General features: G+C 43.3%; 1 protein-coding gene across 1 annotated transcript in view; it reads right to left on the minus strand.

The window, feature by feature from the left end:
- LAMA1 (laminin subunit alpha 1) overlaps positions 1-17,114 on the minus strand; it is a 979,910-nt gene that overhangs the window by 592,112 nt on the left and 370,684 nt on the right. Inside the window, exons 21-23 of the mRNA XM_069219856.1 lie at positions 14,677-14,857; positions 12,466-12,602; positions 10,544-10,780 (exon numbers count right to left, since the gene is read on the minus strand). Of these exons, the coding sequence (XP_069075957.1) occupies positions 10,544-10,780; positions 12,466-12,602; positions 14,677-14,857 (555 nt within the window). The remainder of the gene's footprint in view (positions 1-10,543; positions 10,781-12,465; positions 12,603-14,676; positions 14,858-17,114) is intronic.

The raw sequence follows: 17,114 nt of genomic DNA on the forward strand, positions 1-17,114 counted from the left end.
ACACCCCAGAGGGCACCTTAGAGGTGCCCCCTGAAACCTTAACCGACTATCTGTGTAGGCTGACTAGTTCCAGCAGCCTGCCACAACCGAGACATGTTGCTGGCCCCATGGGGAGAGTGCCTTTGTCACTCTGAGGCCAGTAACAAAGCCTGCACTGGGTGGAGATGCTAACACCTCCCCCAGGCAGGAGCTGTCACACCTGGCGGTGAGCCTCAAAGGCTCACCCCTTTGTGCCAGCACCGCAGGACACTCCAGCTAGTGGAGTTGCCCGCCCCCTCCGGCCACGGCCCCCACTTTTGGCGGCAAGGCTGGAGGAAATAATGAGAATAACAAGGAGGAGTCACTGGCCAGTCAGGACAGCCCCTAAGGTGTCCTGAGCTGAAGTGACTCTAACTTTTAGAAATCCTCCATCTTGCAGATGGAGGATTCCGCAATAGGATTAGGGATGTGACCCCCTCCCCTTGGGAGGAGGCACAAAGAGTGTGTACCCACCCTCAGGGCTAGTAGCCATTGGCTACTAACCCCCCAGACCTAAACACGCCCTTAAATTTAGTATTTAAGGGCTCCCCTGAACCTAAGAATTTAGATTCCTGCAACTTACCGAAGAAGAAGACTGCTGAGCTGAAAACCCCTGCAGAAGAAGAAAGAAGACACCAACTGCTTTGGCCCCAGTCCTACCGGCCTGTCTCCTGCCTTCTAAAGAACCCTGCTCCAGCGACGCTTTCTCCAGGACCAGCGACCTCGGAATCCTCAGAGGACTGCCCTGCTTCCAAGAGACCAAGAAACTCCAGAGGACAGCGGCACTGCTCCAAAAGAACTGCGACTTTGTTTCAAGGAGCAGATTTAAAGACCCCTGCAACTCCCCGCAAGAAGCGTGAGACTTGCAACACTGCACCCGGCGACCCCGACTCGACTGGTGGAGAACCAACACCTCAGGGAGGACCCTCCGGCGACTCCGAGTCCGTGAGTAACCAAAGTTGTCCCCCCTGAGCCCCCACAGCGACGCCTGTAGAGGGAATCCCGAGGCTCCCCCTGACCGCGACTGCCTGAAACTCCATTTCCCGACGGCTGGAAAAGACCCTGCACCCGCAGCCCCCAGCACCTAAAGTAGCGGAACTCCTGTGCAGGAGTGACCCCCAGGAGGCCCTCTCCCTTGCCCAGGTGGTGGCTACCCCGAGGAGCCCCCCCTTGCCTGCCTGCGACGCTGAAGAGATCCCTTGATCTTTCATTGAACAACATTGAAAACCCGACGTGTGTTTGCACACTGCACCCGGCCGCCCCCGCGCTGCTGAGGGTGTACTTTCTGTGCTGACTTGTGTCCCCCCCAGTGCCCTACAAAACCCCCCTGGTCTGCCCTCCGAAGACGCGGGTACTTACCTGCTGGCAGACCGGAACCGGGGCACCCCCTTCTCTCCATTGCAGCCTATGCGTTTTGGGCACCTCTTTGACCTCTGCACCTGACCGGCCCTGAGCTGCTGGTGTGGTAACTTTGGGGTTGCTCTGAACCCCCAACGGTGGGCTACCTTGGACCCAAACCTGAGACTTGTAAGTGATTTACTTACCTGACAAAACTAATAAAAACTTACCTCCCCCAGGAACTGTGAAAATTGCACTGTGTCCACTTTTAAAACAGCTTATTGTGTTTTATGTAAAAAGTATACATGCTAAAGTAATGATTCAAAGTTCCTAAAGTACTTACCTGCAATACCTTTCAAATGAGATATTACATGTAGAATTTGAACCTGTGGTTCTTAAAATAAACTAAGAAAAGATATTTTTCTATAACAAAACCTATTGGCTGGATTTGTCTCTGAGTGTGTGTTCCTCATTTATTGCCTGTGTGTATGTACAACAAATGCTTAACACTACTCCTTTGATAAGCCTACTGCTCGACCACACTACCACAAAATAGAGCATTAGTATTATCTCTTTTTGCCACTATCTTACCTCTAAGGGGAACCCTTGGACTCTGTGCATACTATTCCTTACTTTGAAATAGTGCATACAGAGCCAACTTCCTACAAGTGTCTTTTAAAAATTCTTGCTCGCTAATGATCAGATCTGCCTTTTTTCCCCACCTTTTTACATTTTAGAGTAGTGACCAACTACTGTATTATTCCACTTTGGTTTCTTTATCTGTTGCTGTGATAGACTACTTTGACATTTCTTTGGTGCACCCTTTTCACTGTGGGGGTTTTAGGCTGGTAAGCTGCCTACGTTTTATTGCAGGATTCCCTTCCACACACCTCCTCCCATGTGGCTGACATTTGTTTTGGCTTTATTCCAGTGCTGTCCTCACATCTGGCTCCTACAATAAGCTTATTCTACAAAAGAAACACCCAGTTATTCAGCTCACTGCTCACGAAAGCCACAATATGCCCTTTCTGGTATAATGATTTGAAACTTGCTTAGCATCGCATCTGGAGTCTCTCCTCCAGGGCCCCTCTCTGCCAGCACTCTGGACATAGCACACAGGGCATTGCTTATCTCCTTTATTGAGGCCATAAATCTTATCAGTCTGCTCTGCTATTTTATTAGAGCATTGTTGAAATGTGAGGAAAGAATACTTGCAAGACTTCATTCTGTTAAAATAAAAATAAAATACTTTTCCAGCCTTATTTTTCATTGTCTCGCCTCAAGGGCTTGTGATTGCTCATGTCAGTAGTCACCAGTGACGGCCAAAACATGTCAGGAAAAGACAAAATTATGAGACAGGGTTGACCAATTTATGTGGCAAGAAAAGTCCAGTTCTGACATCATTGGAGGCAGTGATGTCAGAGAACGGAATGAGAGAACTGGGGGGGTTCTGAAGGAGTTGTGAGGAAGGTGGCAGGAAGCAGGGATGAAGAGTTGGCACTGTTGTGGATGCTGAATAATAAAGGATCTTATCATACAAATCCTGACTTCATGGATATGGATTCTTAACAGTGGCGACGAGGGTCTTCAGCATCCACTGAACCTGGCGAGCAATGGACCAATGATTAAAATGATTTTATACTTTTAAGAAGAACCGCTGCGTTTTGGCACCTTGATGTTACAGGTATTTCACTATTATATTAATGACTTGAGCCTAGGAACTACGATCTACAATCCTGTGTTTTCCTGCAACTTTCACTTTTGGATTAGTGATTATTCCACTGATGAGCAGCATTATTATTATACAGTGTGCTTAGAAGGAAACAAAGGAGTACTTCGTTATACTTATATTATCTTATTGATAGCAGCATCGACGATATCTATGCACAGTTGGACCCTGTATAGATTTGAATTCTAACATTCTTAACGCATGATTGAAACTGCACCAGTGTTCTTCTAACCGCAGTTCATCGCGTGAAGCCGCCGTCGCTCATCGCGAGCAGCCAAGGCAGCTGATTTTGAAGTCGCGTGACCAGTGTCCTTCAAAACCGCAGCCGCAGCTCATCACGTGAAGCCGCCGTCACTCATCGTGTGCAGCCAAGGCAGCTGATTTTGAAGTCGCGCGACCGCGTGTGAAATGTCAGCAAAGTGAGAACCTTTTGGGAAATTATAATATCTGGGCGGTCAACAACTCACCTTGAAGTCGCGTGATGGCGCGCATAATTTCTTTAAGGAAGTGATAATTACCGCTTCTCAAAGTTCAAGTGAAGTGTTCCAGAGTAGTTTTGTTTCAAACACTGTGAAGTTGTTGTTGATGTCAAACCTCGCGTGTGTTGGGCACATAAATCTCGCGTGTGTTGGACATACAAATGACTAGACTGCTAACTTCATTTTTTTTGTTGTTGTTTTTTTTGTTTTGTTATTTATCATTCATTTAGATGGAAGGTATTTAATAATTAGTGGCTCAGTTTGAATATTCTACTACATTTAAGTATTATAAGTATTATTATTACAAATACTATTGTTATTTCTTTTACTATTTCACATTTTTACTATATTATTCAGACCATGTCGCAATTAGCTACGCTTAGATTGGCTCAACCACCACAATTCTTATCTGAACGTGGAGAACCCATTTTACCTTGGAAGAAATGGATTAATCTTTTTGAATCTTATTTCATTGGAACAGGTGGAGAAAATTTTTCACCAGCAAGTAAGCAAGGTATTCTTCTTCATAATTTAGGCATTGAAGGAAGAAATATTTATGACAGTCTGGACCTAATTGTGCTTGGCACTGCTGATGGAGATCCTAGAGATGTATATGATATGTCTGTCATGATGTTAAAAAAACATTTTGATACACGTATAAACATTGTCATGGAACGACATAAATGTTTTATGAGAGCACAGGCAAAAACTGAAAGAGTGGGTAATTACATTGCATCTCCGAAAACATTAGACTTGTGAGTTTGCTGGGTTAACTGATTCTCTCATCAGAGATCAACTAGTAAGGTGCACAAATAATCCAAGGGTGCAAGAAAAATTATTAGCTAAGAATCCTACTTTGGAAGAAGCCGTTGCCATCGTAGAACGTTTAGAGCATGCTACTTCTTGGGTTCAGGAAATGAAAAGCACTACTTCAAACTGTTTAACTGAACCTTTGGTTAACTCAGCAGTAGCTAAAGTCTCGACTCAAGTAGACAGGAATGTTATACAGAAGCCATTGACATATCATTTGAAAGGTGGCAGTGAAATAATCAAAGATCCCAAACTTAAGTGTTACAAATGTGGTAGTCCTGGACATTTGGCAAATAATCCAAGATGTTTTGCTAGAAATGTCAACTGCAGGAATTGTGGGAAGAAGGGACATTTGGCAAAAGTCTGTAAGAACCAAAGGGTCAATGTAGTAGATGAAACTGTGTCAAGTCAAGATTTAGGGGGTTATTCCAACTTTGGAGGAGGTGGTAATCCGTCCCAAATGTGACGGATTTACCACCAGCCGTATTACGAGTTCCATAGGATATAATGGACTCGTAATACGGCTGGTGGTATATCCGTCACTTTACCGTCACTTTTGGGACGGATTACCACTTCCTCCAAAGTTGGAATAACCCCCTTAATCTTAAATGTGAAATGTCCAATTATTCATAATTCTCTTATTAATAGTGATACTATGTTAATTATGCCAAAATGTGATATAGAAATTGATGGTAAGATTGTTCAGGTTCTTGCGGATTCAGGCTCTCCGTTCACTTTAATAGGAGACAAAAATTGGGAAACAATCTTTGGCAATGAACATATTGAACTTCTTCCCCCAGACATTGATCCCATAGGTTATGGGGGACAGAGAATTGATTTATTTGGCTATTCTCTAATGACTATCAAATTCAAAGGGCGTGAAACGGTTGGGAAAATTTATGTAGCCAAACGAGGTGATAACTTGCTGGGGTGGAGACATCAAAGGGATCTTGGCATTATCCTCAATCCAAACTCTCCAGAACAAGTTCTGTCTATATCTAATTTAGGGAATAATACTTCAATTGTAAATGAATTTTCTGAAGTGTTCAGTGACAAGTTGGGTTTGTTAGCTGGTTTCAAACATAAGATCATTTTAAAAGATTCGGCCAAACCAGTGGTATATAAGGTGAGGAAGGTTCCCCATTTGATGTTGTCCCTATTGCGGGATGAGCTTAATAGATTGTTAAATGTGGGCGTTATATAGGAAACTGAGGCTTCTGAATGGTTGGCCCCCATTGTTTTGGTTCCCAAGGATAATGGTTCAAAAATTAGGATGTGTGTAGACTTGAGAGGCCTCAACCAGTGTATATGGGTCGATCGCCAACCATTACCTTACATTAATGAGACTCTAACCATGCTCTCGGAGGCGAAGGTATTCAGTGTATTGGATTTATCGGCGGCCTATCATCAAGTTTTACTTCATGAAGACTCGAGACATTTAACCTCTTTTGTCACCCCTTTGGGGGCTTTCCGGTTTATTAGATTGCCATTTGGTTTGGCATCGGCTGCTGCATGTTTTCAAAGAGTAATGAAGGAGGTTCTTAAAGGTTTAAATTCAGTGTTATTTTTTCAAGATGATATGCTAATATATGGGAAGGATGAAGAGGAACATGACATTGCCCTCTGAGCAGTTTTGAGAAGACTAAAAGAAAAGGGTTTAACCTTAAAAAAAGAAAAGTGTAAATTTGGTGTACTGTCTCTTATCTGGGGCACACCATTTCTGGAGACGGTATCAAACCTAAAGTGACGTTGGCTAAATCCATTATATCAATGCCTATCCCTTCTGACAGAGATCAAGTGCGATCGTTCCTTAGTTTAGCTGAAAACTACTCGAAATTTATAAAAAAAATTGCTAGTGTAGTTCAGCCGTTGAGAGCTATGCTAAAGAAGGGTGTTGATTTTTTGTGGTCTTCGGAGTGTGATGAGGCTTTTGCTATTGTTAAATCCAGAATTGGTGAGATGCCCACACTGGGGCATTTTGATACCCGAAGGAAGACCTTGTTGTCCACAGATGCAAGCCTTAAAGGTCTGGGTGCAGTTCTGTCAAAGTTGGTTGATGGTGAGGAGAGAGTAGTGGCTTTTGCCTCTTGTTCTTTAAGAGAGGCAGAGACACGTTACTCAGTAATAGAGCGTGAAGCTTTGGCATGTAATTGGGCTGTCAACCATTTTAGACACTACCTTTGGGGGTTACCATTTGTAATTAGGAGCGATCATAGGCCTTTGGTACAAATGTTTTCATGTCGCAATATAGAGAATATGACTCCTTGCATCAAACGTTGGGTGGAGAATCTAATTGAGTACAATTTCCATGTAGAATATTTTCCTGGAAAGGAGAATATTCCTGCAGATTCTCTTTCTAGATTACCTTTGTCAGACAATACCACAAATGTTCAGGTCCTAGTTTTGTGGGTGAAGTAGCCAGCTGTTGATAAAGAAGAATGGGAACTGGAATGTAAACAAGACACTGCTCGTGCACTTATTTTAGAATATGTTGTGAAAGGTTGGCCTGATTTGCACACTTGTCCAGACAGTATTAAGGCATTTTGGAATGTTAGGAATTAATTGAGCATTGTGGGGATAAATGTGTACAGGGGTGATAGATTGGTTCCTCCACTTGGGTTGCATGAGAAGTTAATTAATTTAGCCCAGGAGGGACATCTAGGGAGGAACTTGACCAAGTCCAGGGTTAGAGAATGTTATTGGTGGCCGGGTTTGGACAGACAGGTTGAAGAGATAGTAAGGGATTGTGTGTACTGTGCAAGGAGTGATAAATCCAGGAATGTAAGAACTGCTCCTTTATCTCCAATTGGTGTCCCTGATGAGCCATGGCGCAAACTAGGCTTAGATCTTGTGGGGCCATTTGAAAATCTATCTCACAATGAGAGATTTGTAATTGTATTGGTTGATTATATGTCTAAATGGGTCACTGCTTGTTGTGTAGGTGCCATTACCACTAAGGTGGTGATAGAATTTTTAACTGATGTTTTTGCATGTGAAGGCATTCCAAAAGTGATAATCACCGACAATGGAGTGCAATTTACTTCACTGGAAATGAAGAATTTCCTCAATAGTTTGGCCATCTCTCATTTTCGCACGGCTTTATATTCACCTCAAGCCAATGGATTGGTTGAGAAAATGAACCAATTGGTAGTGGCCAGCGCTCAGACTGCCTTGGACAATAATGTTCCTTTAAAAACTTTTCTCAGGGAGAAATTATGGGCTCACAGGAATACCCCCAATGGTATTACTGGTATGTCCCCTTTTAGACTATTAAAGGGTAGATTGGCTGGTTCCAAACTTAATCCCTTGTGGTTATTAGCTGATAAGGGTTTTTGGGAGTCACCTGTAGACAAGGGTACTGTTCAACGCAAAATTATTGACAATCAGGCAAAGTATAAGGTGGCATTTGATAAGAGACATAGGGCCAGATGTAGCAAATAAAAAATTTGCGAGTTGCAAAGTGCGAGTCCATGCGACTCGCAATTTGCAACTCGCAAATTGGTATGCAGTACGGTGTCTCAGACACCGACTGCAACTCGCTATGGGGTCGCAATGACCCACCTCATCAATATTCATGAGGTGGGTCGCAAATTGCGGCCCTATAGCGAGTATAGGCACTCGCAAACATGGAGGCCTGCTGTCGTCAGCAGACCTCCATGTTCGTGACTGCTTTCAATAAAGCTGTTTTTTTTTTTTTAAGTGTAGCCCGTTTTCCTTAAAGGAAAACGAGCTGCACTTTTAAAAAAAAACGAAACCTTTCGTTTCGTTTTTTTTTCAGGGCAGGTAGTGGTCCCTTGGACCACTACCTACCCTGAAAAAATATTTTTGGATCCATTCACAAAGTGGAAGGGGTCCCATGGGGACCCTTCCAATTTGCGAGTGAGTTACCATCCACTTGAAGTGGATGGTAACTGCGACACCATTTGCGACCGCGTACGCGGTCGCAAATGGTATTGCATACCACTCAGACTCGCAAATAGGAAGGGAACACCACTTCCTATTTGCGATTCTGAAATGCATATTGCGAGTCGGTACCGACTCGCAATATGCATTTCTGCATTGGGAAACGCGTTTAGCGACTCGCAAACGGCAATTTTTGCCGTTTGCGAGGCGCTAAACGTTTCCTACATCTGGCCCATAGTGCCTATCAAAGGTTATGGCATGAAGGTGACATGGTGTACGTTATAAAACCTTTTTGGTCAAAAAAAGGTACGTCTAAGTTTATGGGTCCGAAGAAAATTGTACAAGTAAAAACAAATGTTGTTGTTCTTGAAGGAGTTGATGTATGGAGCATGTCGCGCCTAGCTAAGTGTATGAATGATAAACCAGTAACAGTTGTGCCATTTAAAGAAGTAAGTTTTCATGGGTCTAATCTAGATTCTAATGAGAAGTTTAAAAAAGTGTTAGGAATAGAACAACTCCAAAATACCTAGAAGACTTTGGGGCATATTTATACTCTGTTTGCGCCGGAATTGCGTTGGTTTTTTTGACGCAATTTTGACGCAAAACTAACTCCATATTTATACTTTGGCGTTAGACGCGTCTAGCGCCAAAGTCCATGGAGTTAGCGTAATTTCTTAGCGTGGACACCTACTTTGCGTTAATTATATGCAAGGTAGGCGTTCCCGTCTAAAAAAATCGACTCCGAGGCATGTGCGTCGGATTTATACTCCCGGGCAAAAATCACGCCCGTCAGTGGGCGGGTCAAAAAAAATGACGTACGGCCGATTTTGCGCCGTTTTTTAGCGCCTGCAAAAGGCAGGCGTTAAGGGACCTGTGGGCTCTGAAGGAGCCCAGAGGTGCCCTCCCATGCCCCCAGGGACACCCCCTGTCACCCTTGCCCACCCCAGGAGGACACCCAAGGCTGGAGGGACCCATCCCAGGGACATTAAGGTAAGTTCAGGTAAGTGTTTTTTTTTTTTTTTTTTGTGGCATAGGGGGGCCTGATTTGTGCCCCCTACATGCCACTATGCCCAATGACCATGCCCAGGGGACAGAAGTCCCCTGGGCATGGCCATTGGGCAAGGGGGCATGACTCCTGTCTTTGCTAAGACAGGAGTAATTTCTATGGGGGTTGGGAGTAATAAAAAAATGGCACAAATCGGGTTGAGGCAAAAAAATTGCCTCAACCTGACTTGCCCCATTTCTTGACGCCCAAGCCCCATATCCCCCTACGCCGACGCTGCCTGGTGTACGTCGTTTTTTTTAACGCACACCAGACGGCGCCGGTGGCTAACGCCGGCTAACGTCATTCAATAAATACGGCGCCCGCATGGCGCTTCAGAATGGCGTTAGCCGGCGCTAATTTTTTTGACGCAAAACTGCGTTGGCGCAGTTTTGCGTCAAAAAGTATAAATATGGGCCTTTATACGTTAAGCATGTCATCACTTGATTGCACATTACATGATTATGTGTTGATTGCATATTTAGTATTCATTCCTTTGTCATTTCGTTGTTTCTATTTGCATCCTTATGAACTGTAGCTGCAATTTCGTTGATGTTTTTTTTTTTTTTATGTTGTTGAGTTTACAATGTTTTAAGCAATGTTAGGTTACATTTTTTATTATTTCTATAGGAGGGAGATGTGTTGTGGACTCTACTGGTCTCTGACATCATTGGAGCCAGTGATGTCAGAGAACGGAATGAGAGGACTTGGGGGGTTCTGAAGGAGTTGTGAGGAAGGTGGCAGGAAGCAGGGATGAAGAGTTGGCAATGTTGTGGATGCTGAATAATAAAGGATCTTATCATACAAATCCTGACTTCATGGATATGGATTCTTAACACAGTAGTCACCAGTGACGACCAAAACATGGCAGGAAAAGACAAAATTATGAGACAGGGTTGACCAATTTATGTGGCAAGAAAAGTCCAGTTATGACTTTACAAAATGCAAGACCTATTCCATTACAAATGCTTGTTATTTATAGTTTGTCTGAATGAGTTTGTAAACCAGATATAGTCAAAAGTTCTGTGATTTCATGGAAGCTTATATGCCTTTCCGGAAAGCACTTTTGAATACAACTAAGATTGTTACCTGATGCATTCTCTTCTGGTCTTCAATTGTGTTCTTTAAGTTTTAAGTTCAGTGCATGTCACAAACAAAAACAATAAAGGCATGTACATTTGGTGGCAAGAAATGTTGTGATGGAAATGTCAAGCAACCAAATACCTTGCAAGGACAGGCACCAGATTCTTCTACACAGCGGCAAGTGGTTTGTTTCTCATCACACCACTCTTTCCGAGTCCCGCTCACATCACACTCACAGGGGACACAGTTGGGATGACCTCTAAATCCGAAGGCACATGTGTCACAGAATTTGCCTCCAAAAGCTTCATTGCATTGACATTGGCCTGTCAGGATGTCACACTGGGGATTAGTGGAGCCTAAGTCACTACAATTGCAGTCCTAAGACATAAACACAATAGAAAACAGTGAATAAAAGAAAGCAAAATCATTGCATACAGCACAACATTTGCATATGAAATATGACATACTGGTATTAGAATACATTTGTGTTTATTTAAGGAGCATACAGTTTAGTCCTTTGTCTTTTCAACAGGTTGTCTGAAAGGGCTTCCCATAGATAACTTGAAATCGTCAGAACTTGGCGAGCTGTGCCTAGCGTCATGTACTTCCTTGCAAAAGATTCAGTGATTGTAGTAGCAAAACAGGATATAGGTAAACAGACCTGACCAAGTTCTTGAAGTGGGCTAATATTGGCAGCTAATCCAGAATAGGATGCAGATGAGCCAATGAGTATAAAATCATAACAAACAAATCCCCACAGCTGAACATTGAAACAGGCTTCAGCACTATTGACAAACCGTACAGAACCCACAAAGGTATTTTGTTTTATACACTTCATGCTGAGGCTAACATAGTAAGTTAAAAGCCATCATTTAGTCCTACAGGATGAAACTAAGTTATTGGCATGGATCTTGTGAACCCATGGGGGGCCAGTGAAACAGGCCATACACAGCACTCCCTTGAGACTCACATTTTGGTCACATGTCCAGCACTTGAGCACATCAAGGGACCTACATTATCTGGACTGGCTAAACCTTTCACGGAGGTGTCAACAGACGGTCTTCCTACCGGGGAAGAGGTAAAAAAGATATACAACCCTGGACTAGTAATTAATGTCACCACTAGCAGTCATTAGACAGCCTATTATGAGGGGATAGTAGTGGACACTCACTGTGTGCTATTTGTCTGTTACCCCTTTTATCAGGCATCAACACAAGTTGGAACACTATCAGCAGACTCACATTATTGTTAGGTTCGCTGGTGGAAAAACACTGAGTTATGATAGAAAAATTAACTTGCCAGGACAACACAGCATTTTCAAGCTGTGCAGGGCAATGCCATCCCAATATCCTACCAATGTATTTAGACATTAGCTAAACTCCTCAGAACAGGCGTTCTCCGGTTGACTCTTTTTGAGACCCACTTTCATTCATTTAACTCATGGAAATTATAATCTTAGGAGACACACTTTTGCTTTTCATGATATGCAATGCCACAAACTGTTGCTCATATGCCTATAACCAATGCATGCTAAAGAACGTGCCTAGTGACACCCAAAAATATTTAATGATTTCAGCCTATGGAAAATCCCACCCATTTATATCAGAGTTGTAATTACTACTTGAAAAATAAATCTGTGAGCATTAGATCATTTGGCACTATGCTACCTGTAGGGAGTGAAAGAATGATCTGCCTACTCCCGAAATGAAGACAGCTCTGAATGAATATTCAGAATGAATTAGCAAAGCTGACTGACTGTAAAGGCTTCCTGCTTACGGAACCATGTCTTAAGAAACGAGGAAGTAATCCAAGCTCATACTTGCTTTTGAGGTAGGCACTCAACTAATAGATGAAAATGCATGTGCATTCCTAATATGTAGGTTTTTGACACACACAAGCCTCATGTTAAAACATGATAGCTTTCTATTACAGTGCACCTTCATGTAAGAATACGGTGTTGCCTTGCTCTGTTGGTTATTCAATTTGGCCGCCTGCGGTGACATCACCAGCTGTACTGCGTAATTCAAATGCAGCCCTAAATATTTCTTAGCACATCATCTTACCTTGCACCCGAGAAGAGGGTCATGGCCCCAGTAGTTGAGTTCACAGAGTTCGCATTTCAGGCCCAGAGTATGAGGAGGGCAGATGCATTGACCGTATTCAGGGTCACAATTATTCTGAGTGTGAGCACAGTCACAGGCTTAAAAGAAGAGGAAAAAAGGTTTTAGCAGCATCTTACAATGCAGCTCACTATGCAGAGTAGTGGTCAATACTGCCTGCACAGCATACAATTGCATGAAATGAATTTCTTTCATATTTACCACATTTCGTTTAACAAAGCACTTTAGCATCTGAGTACAGGCTCACTCATCTCAATCCACTTTTCCAATTCCCAAGATCAGTAAATTCAGATAAAAGGGTAATTAAATCAGAGTTCTATTTTTTTGCACTGCAATGGTGGGACAAAGTCAAGAGCACCAGTGTTCATTTATAAGTTAGGTTATAGCTGGCCATCTACCTCCGTGATGTGGCTTTAAAACATAGAAGAGAAGCATAGGGACTAAAATAAAAGGAGGGAAAATGTGTCTGAGTTAGAGAATTAAGGGCGGTGAGAGTAAAAAAGAGGTTTAATGAAGCTTTAGCCCCTCAGTAGAAGGGAGCTGTTCATGAAAATGGTATCTAGTTCAGAGGTGCTAAATAACACCATTTCATGTCAGTCGCTGACATTATTATTCCACGATTATGTGACAGCACAGTTACTGTGAGCATACTCACAATATGCCAAGGATAGCTGCCATTATGGCATGATTAGTCCAACGATGCCCAACATATATCAAGATTTAACATTTTTAGGCCAGCGCCAACATTTTGTCAGGAACAGCTATAATTCTACCAGAGACGGACCCCTATATTTGCACACTGTATACACTTGGTGCTCCCTAACACAACGAATGGGTGAGACAATGTCTTTCAAGAAGGGACACAACACCAGCCACACACATATACACATAGAAACACTTAAACAAATATACATGCACATATCCAGACAACGCTCCTGCTGTCTAAAACAAATAAGAACACTATCTGTCTCCACTCACAATCCAACCCCTGTTCTCTTTCACTACAGGGCTGATAAAACAAGGCTATTACTTACTTCCAATCTGGCTCTGACAATCTCACACTTTAGCAACTCCATGCTGGTTATTGCTGGTGCTACCTTCTGGCCTAGTTTTCACAGCTAGATCAAAAGATAGGGGCTTGAATAGTGACCAAACTCCATATGATGTTGGTAAACTGAGAGCGGAGACAGGTGGTCATTTTACAGGTACTGTACTGTGCTGGACTGCACTTCAGTGAGCTACTTCCAAGATTCTGGTAAATTACCAGTAGCTCCTGAACTACTCAGTGCAGATCCCTGGTCTGGAAGGTGCTCTTTAGGAAGATGGTATCTAGCAACTCAGTTGAGTTCAAGACTCCCAGACCCAGATAGTGCTTAGAAGGTAGACTTCATTAGAGAGGACATCTAGAAATGAAACTTTTCTACACTCACATGAACAGAAAAGGTAGTGTAGGAGGAGTCAATCAGACAGTTCCTGGTGGAATCTTTCCCCAAACAAGGGAAACCAATATCACTATGACAGGTAGGACTTTGTGTTTTCCTGAACGATTCCTAAAATAAATGGTCACCTAATTAGCCTTGCTTAATAGACTGTGTATTATCCACAATGAATGTAATGCTGCTCCAAAACAGTGAGTCTGTGGCTATGTCTTGTGTGATATGCTTTTCTGTCTTTTAACTTAAAGAGGAGGCACCTTATGTAATGCACGTATGTTCTACACAAGAAACACAGTAGGATGCACAGACACCACAACACGTGATGTGGTAATGGTTTGAACTCCTCAAAGATGTAATTTGTGTCATTTGCTCTAGAAAGGGGGACAGTAATAAGGAGATACCAAGTGCTAATGAAATCATAACTGTTTCTCACATTTTGAGTGTTAAGCTGTTTTTATCTCCCAATACAAAGATAATCTTAAATATTAGACACTAACAATCTCCTGAAGAATCCAATCGCACATTGTGAAAAATATGCAGATGAATCAGCATGGAAAAAGGTAGTGAAACTGTGTTGATTGTGTCAATAAACATGTACCCCCCCATTAGTCAGTTAACATGAAGGTCAGAGTCCTCAAGTGGAAGTTTCGCTTATCTCCAGCCCATATTTATAAAATAGTCGAAATGTTAAGGGAAGCAAATAGTTGTTGTCTCTTACGTGTGCATCCTCCATCCTGGAACGCATAAAAACCAGGTGCACAACGGTCGCACTTCTTCCCAGATACGCCTGGTACACAATGACACTGCCCATCATCATTGCACTCCAGTGAAACAGAGCCAGATGCACTGCAGTTGCAGGAGACGCATCCCTGCCCAGTGGTCAAGCCATAATATCCAGACTGTGAGAAAAAACAGGTAATAGATTAAGTCACCCTTTGCTGCTTATCTAGAGACTCATTTGTAATTCTACAAATCATAAGCTTTGTGGCGCACTTTCTTCACTGAGATTTTCAATATTCCATGCCACACATAAGGGATATTTGAGTCAACTGACCTAAATCCCAGTCTATTGTGCGATTGATTGCAAGATACATCTGAAAAATGCCTCACGATCTTGAAGTAAATCTAGTAGGATTTCAGTCAGCAAAGTTCAACACTATGGTGGTAATTTTGTTTTTGGCGGGATGCCCCACTGCCAACTGTGCTGGCGGTCAACGGAAGACCGCCAGTGGCGGCAGCCGGCATCCCACCAAATAATGATGCATGGAGCCTCACCGCCATTGATGGCGGTGAGGGCCGCCATGCGCCATGCTGGCGGTCGGTGGCAGTGGTGGATGCTGCTCCACTGTCACCGCCACGTCTGTCCATGCCCCGCCACACCTACAATGATGCATTCATAGGTGTGGCGGTGTATGGAGAGGCAGTGATGGCAGCGGAGCAGCATCCATGAAGCCCGTTCCCTCCCAGAGCAGCGCAACGGAAGAGGTAAGTGCTGTCCAGGAGGGAAGGGAGGGAGGGGTGGTGTGTGAGTTCATGGGGGTGTACGAGAGTGTATGTGTGGGGGGGTGTGTGTGAATGCATGTATGCATGTGTGTATGTAGGTAAATGGATGCATGTGTATCTGGGGTTTTGGGGGGACCTGTATGTAGGGGTGGGAGATGATGAGGGTTGAGCTGGGGGCCTACATGGGGTTTTGGGGGTGGAGGGTTGGGGGTCAGTTTTCGGGGGTTGGGGTGTGGGTGAATCTAGGGGCTTGGGGGGGTGTAGTGGCAAGGGGGGGCTGGCATGTCACATACAGGTGACAGGAATAAGTATTCCTGTCACCTGTATGCTTTCCGCCAGGGATTACCTGGCAGGGTATCCCGCTAGGGAATCCCTGGTGGAAATGGGATCATTACCCCACCACGGTCCGGCATCTCCGCCAGGTCGAATGTGCCTACAGTTGGCCCGGCGGTTGGTAGAGGCCTGGAGATGGGTGGTAGTGATGTTCACTACTGTGTTCAGAATACGGCGGTCTGGACCACCATGCCGTTGGCGGTAATGACCGCCACCGCCGGCGTGGCGGTCCAAACCGCCAAGTTCCTAATGACTGCCTATATAACATGTGTCATGTTAGTTTGCGTAATATAGCATTAGCCACAAAAAACAAAAATCATTGTTTTCAAATCATTCAAAGGTAGAGCTGAAGTTGCAAAACTGTTAAAAAGAGTCAGACTTTCAGTACAAGTCAAGGAATAAACATGAGAAAAATCCTCACAAACTGTGGTTGTTTGCAGTTTTCCCAATCATTCTGAAAACCTAACTAGATCTTCATGGTAATTGGCTTAACAATCATAGTCTGTTTTAATGTGGCCTTGCAGCTCTTATGTCCACACCTTAACAGGTGGTAATGTCTTATTTGGTTCCAACTATCCAGTCTAAGTGTTCGTTTGCTGTATCCACAAGGGAGGAAACCCTTAAATAGCTTAAAATGGTATGTAGACTTAAATAGAATCAGATCATATACAGAGCCTTTGTGTGGAACCTTTTATGTAATTAATTTTTTGCCTGAATGTCAGGTAGCAACCTTAAGTAGAACATTTACCAAAATGCACACTTGTGCAAATCCCAAGTTAGAATTTCATTCGAGTGTTTTAACAAGTGTGACATCAAACACCGAGCAGATATTTTAAACAAAATATATCCTCTAGCCCTCTTTTTTCATCACTGCTGCTAATCCATAAAGCTGCACGTATTCCTGCTGTATAGCTACATTTTGTGGAGGTGAGCGCACAGTCAAAGTCTTTTGAGAGACTAAAATCCTACAGTTAAATGCCGAAGTCAAGCAGATGTGTTGTTGAATCAAAGATCTTCAGAAGTCGTCATTGTGTTAGGCCAATGCACTGTGCACTCAGAAAGTGCTCAGGATCTAGCAGGGAGGTTGACAGATTTCACTGAGCTGCATTGCTACAACTGGTGGAAATATGCATTTGTTTACATGTAAACATGATGACAACTTTAGACACTCGGGAGATCTATTCAAATCATTGGAGCAACCCCACATCATAATGTAGCAAGCATTCCTACTATAGAGGGCTCTCCCAGGTAGTTATTGAAGATCAGCTGGTGCAGAGAAAAAGCAGAAGCCCCTTCCCATTATCTGGTGAAAAGCTCTCT

Source organism: Pleurodeles waltl, chromosome 2_2 (genome assembly GCF_031143425.1).
Source record: "Pleurodeles waltl isolate 20211129_DDA chromosome 2_2, aPleWal1.hap1.20221129, whole genome shotgun sequence".
Lineage (NCBI taxonomy): Eukaryota > Metazoa > Chordata > Amphibia > Caudata > Salamandridae > Pleurodeles > Pleurodeles waltl.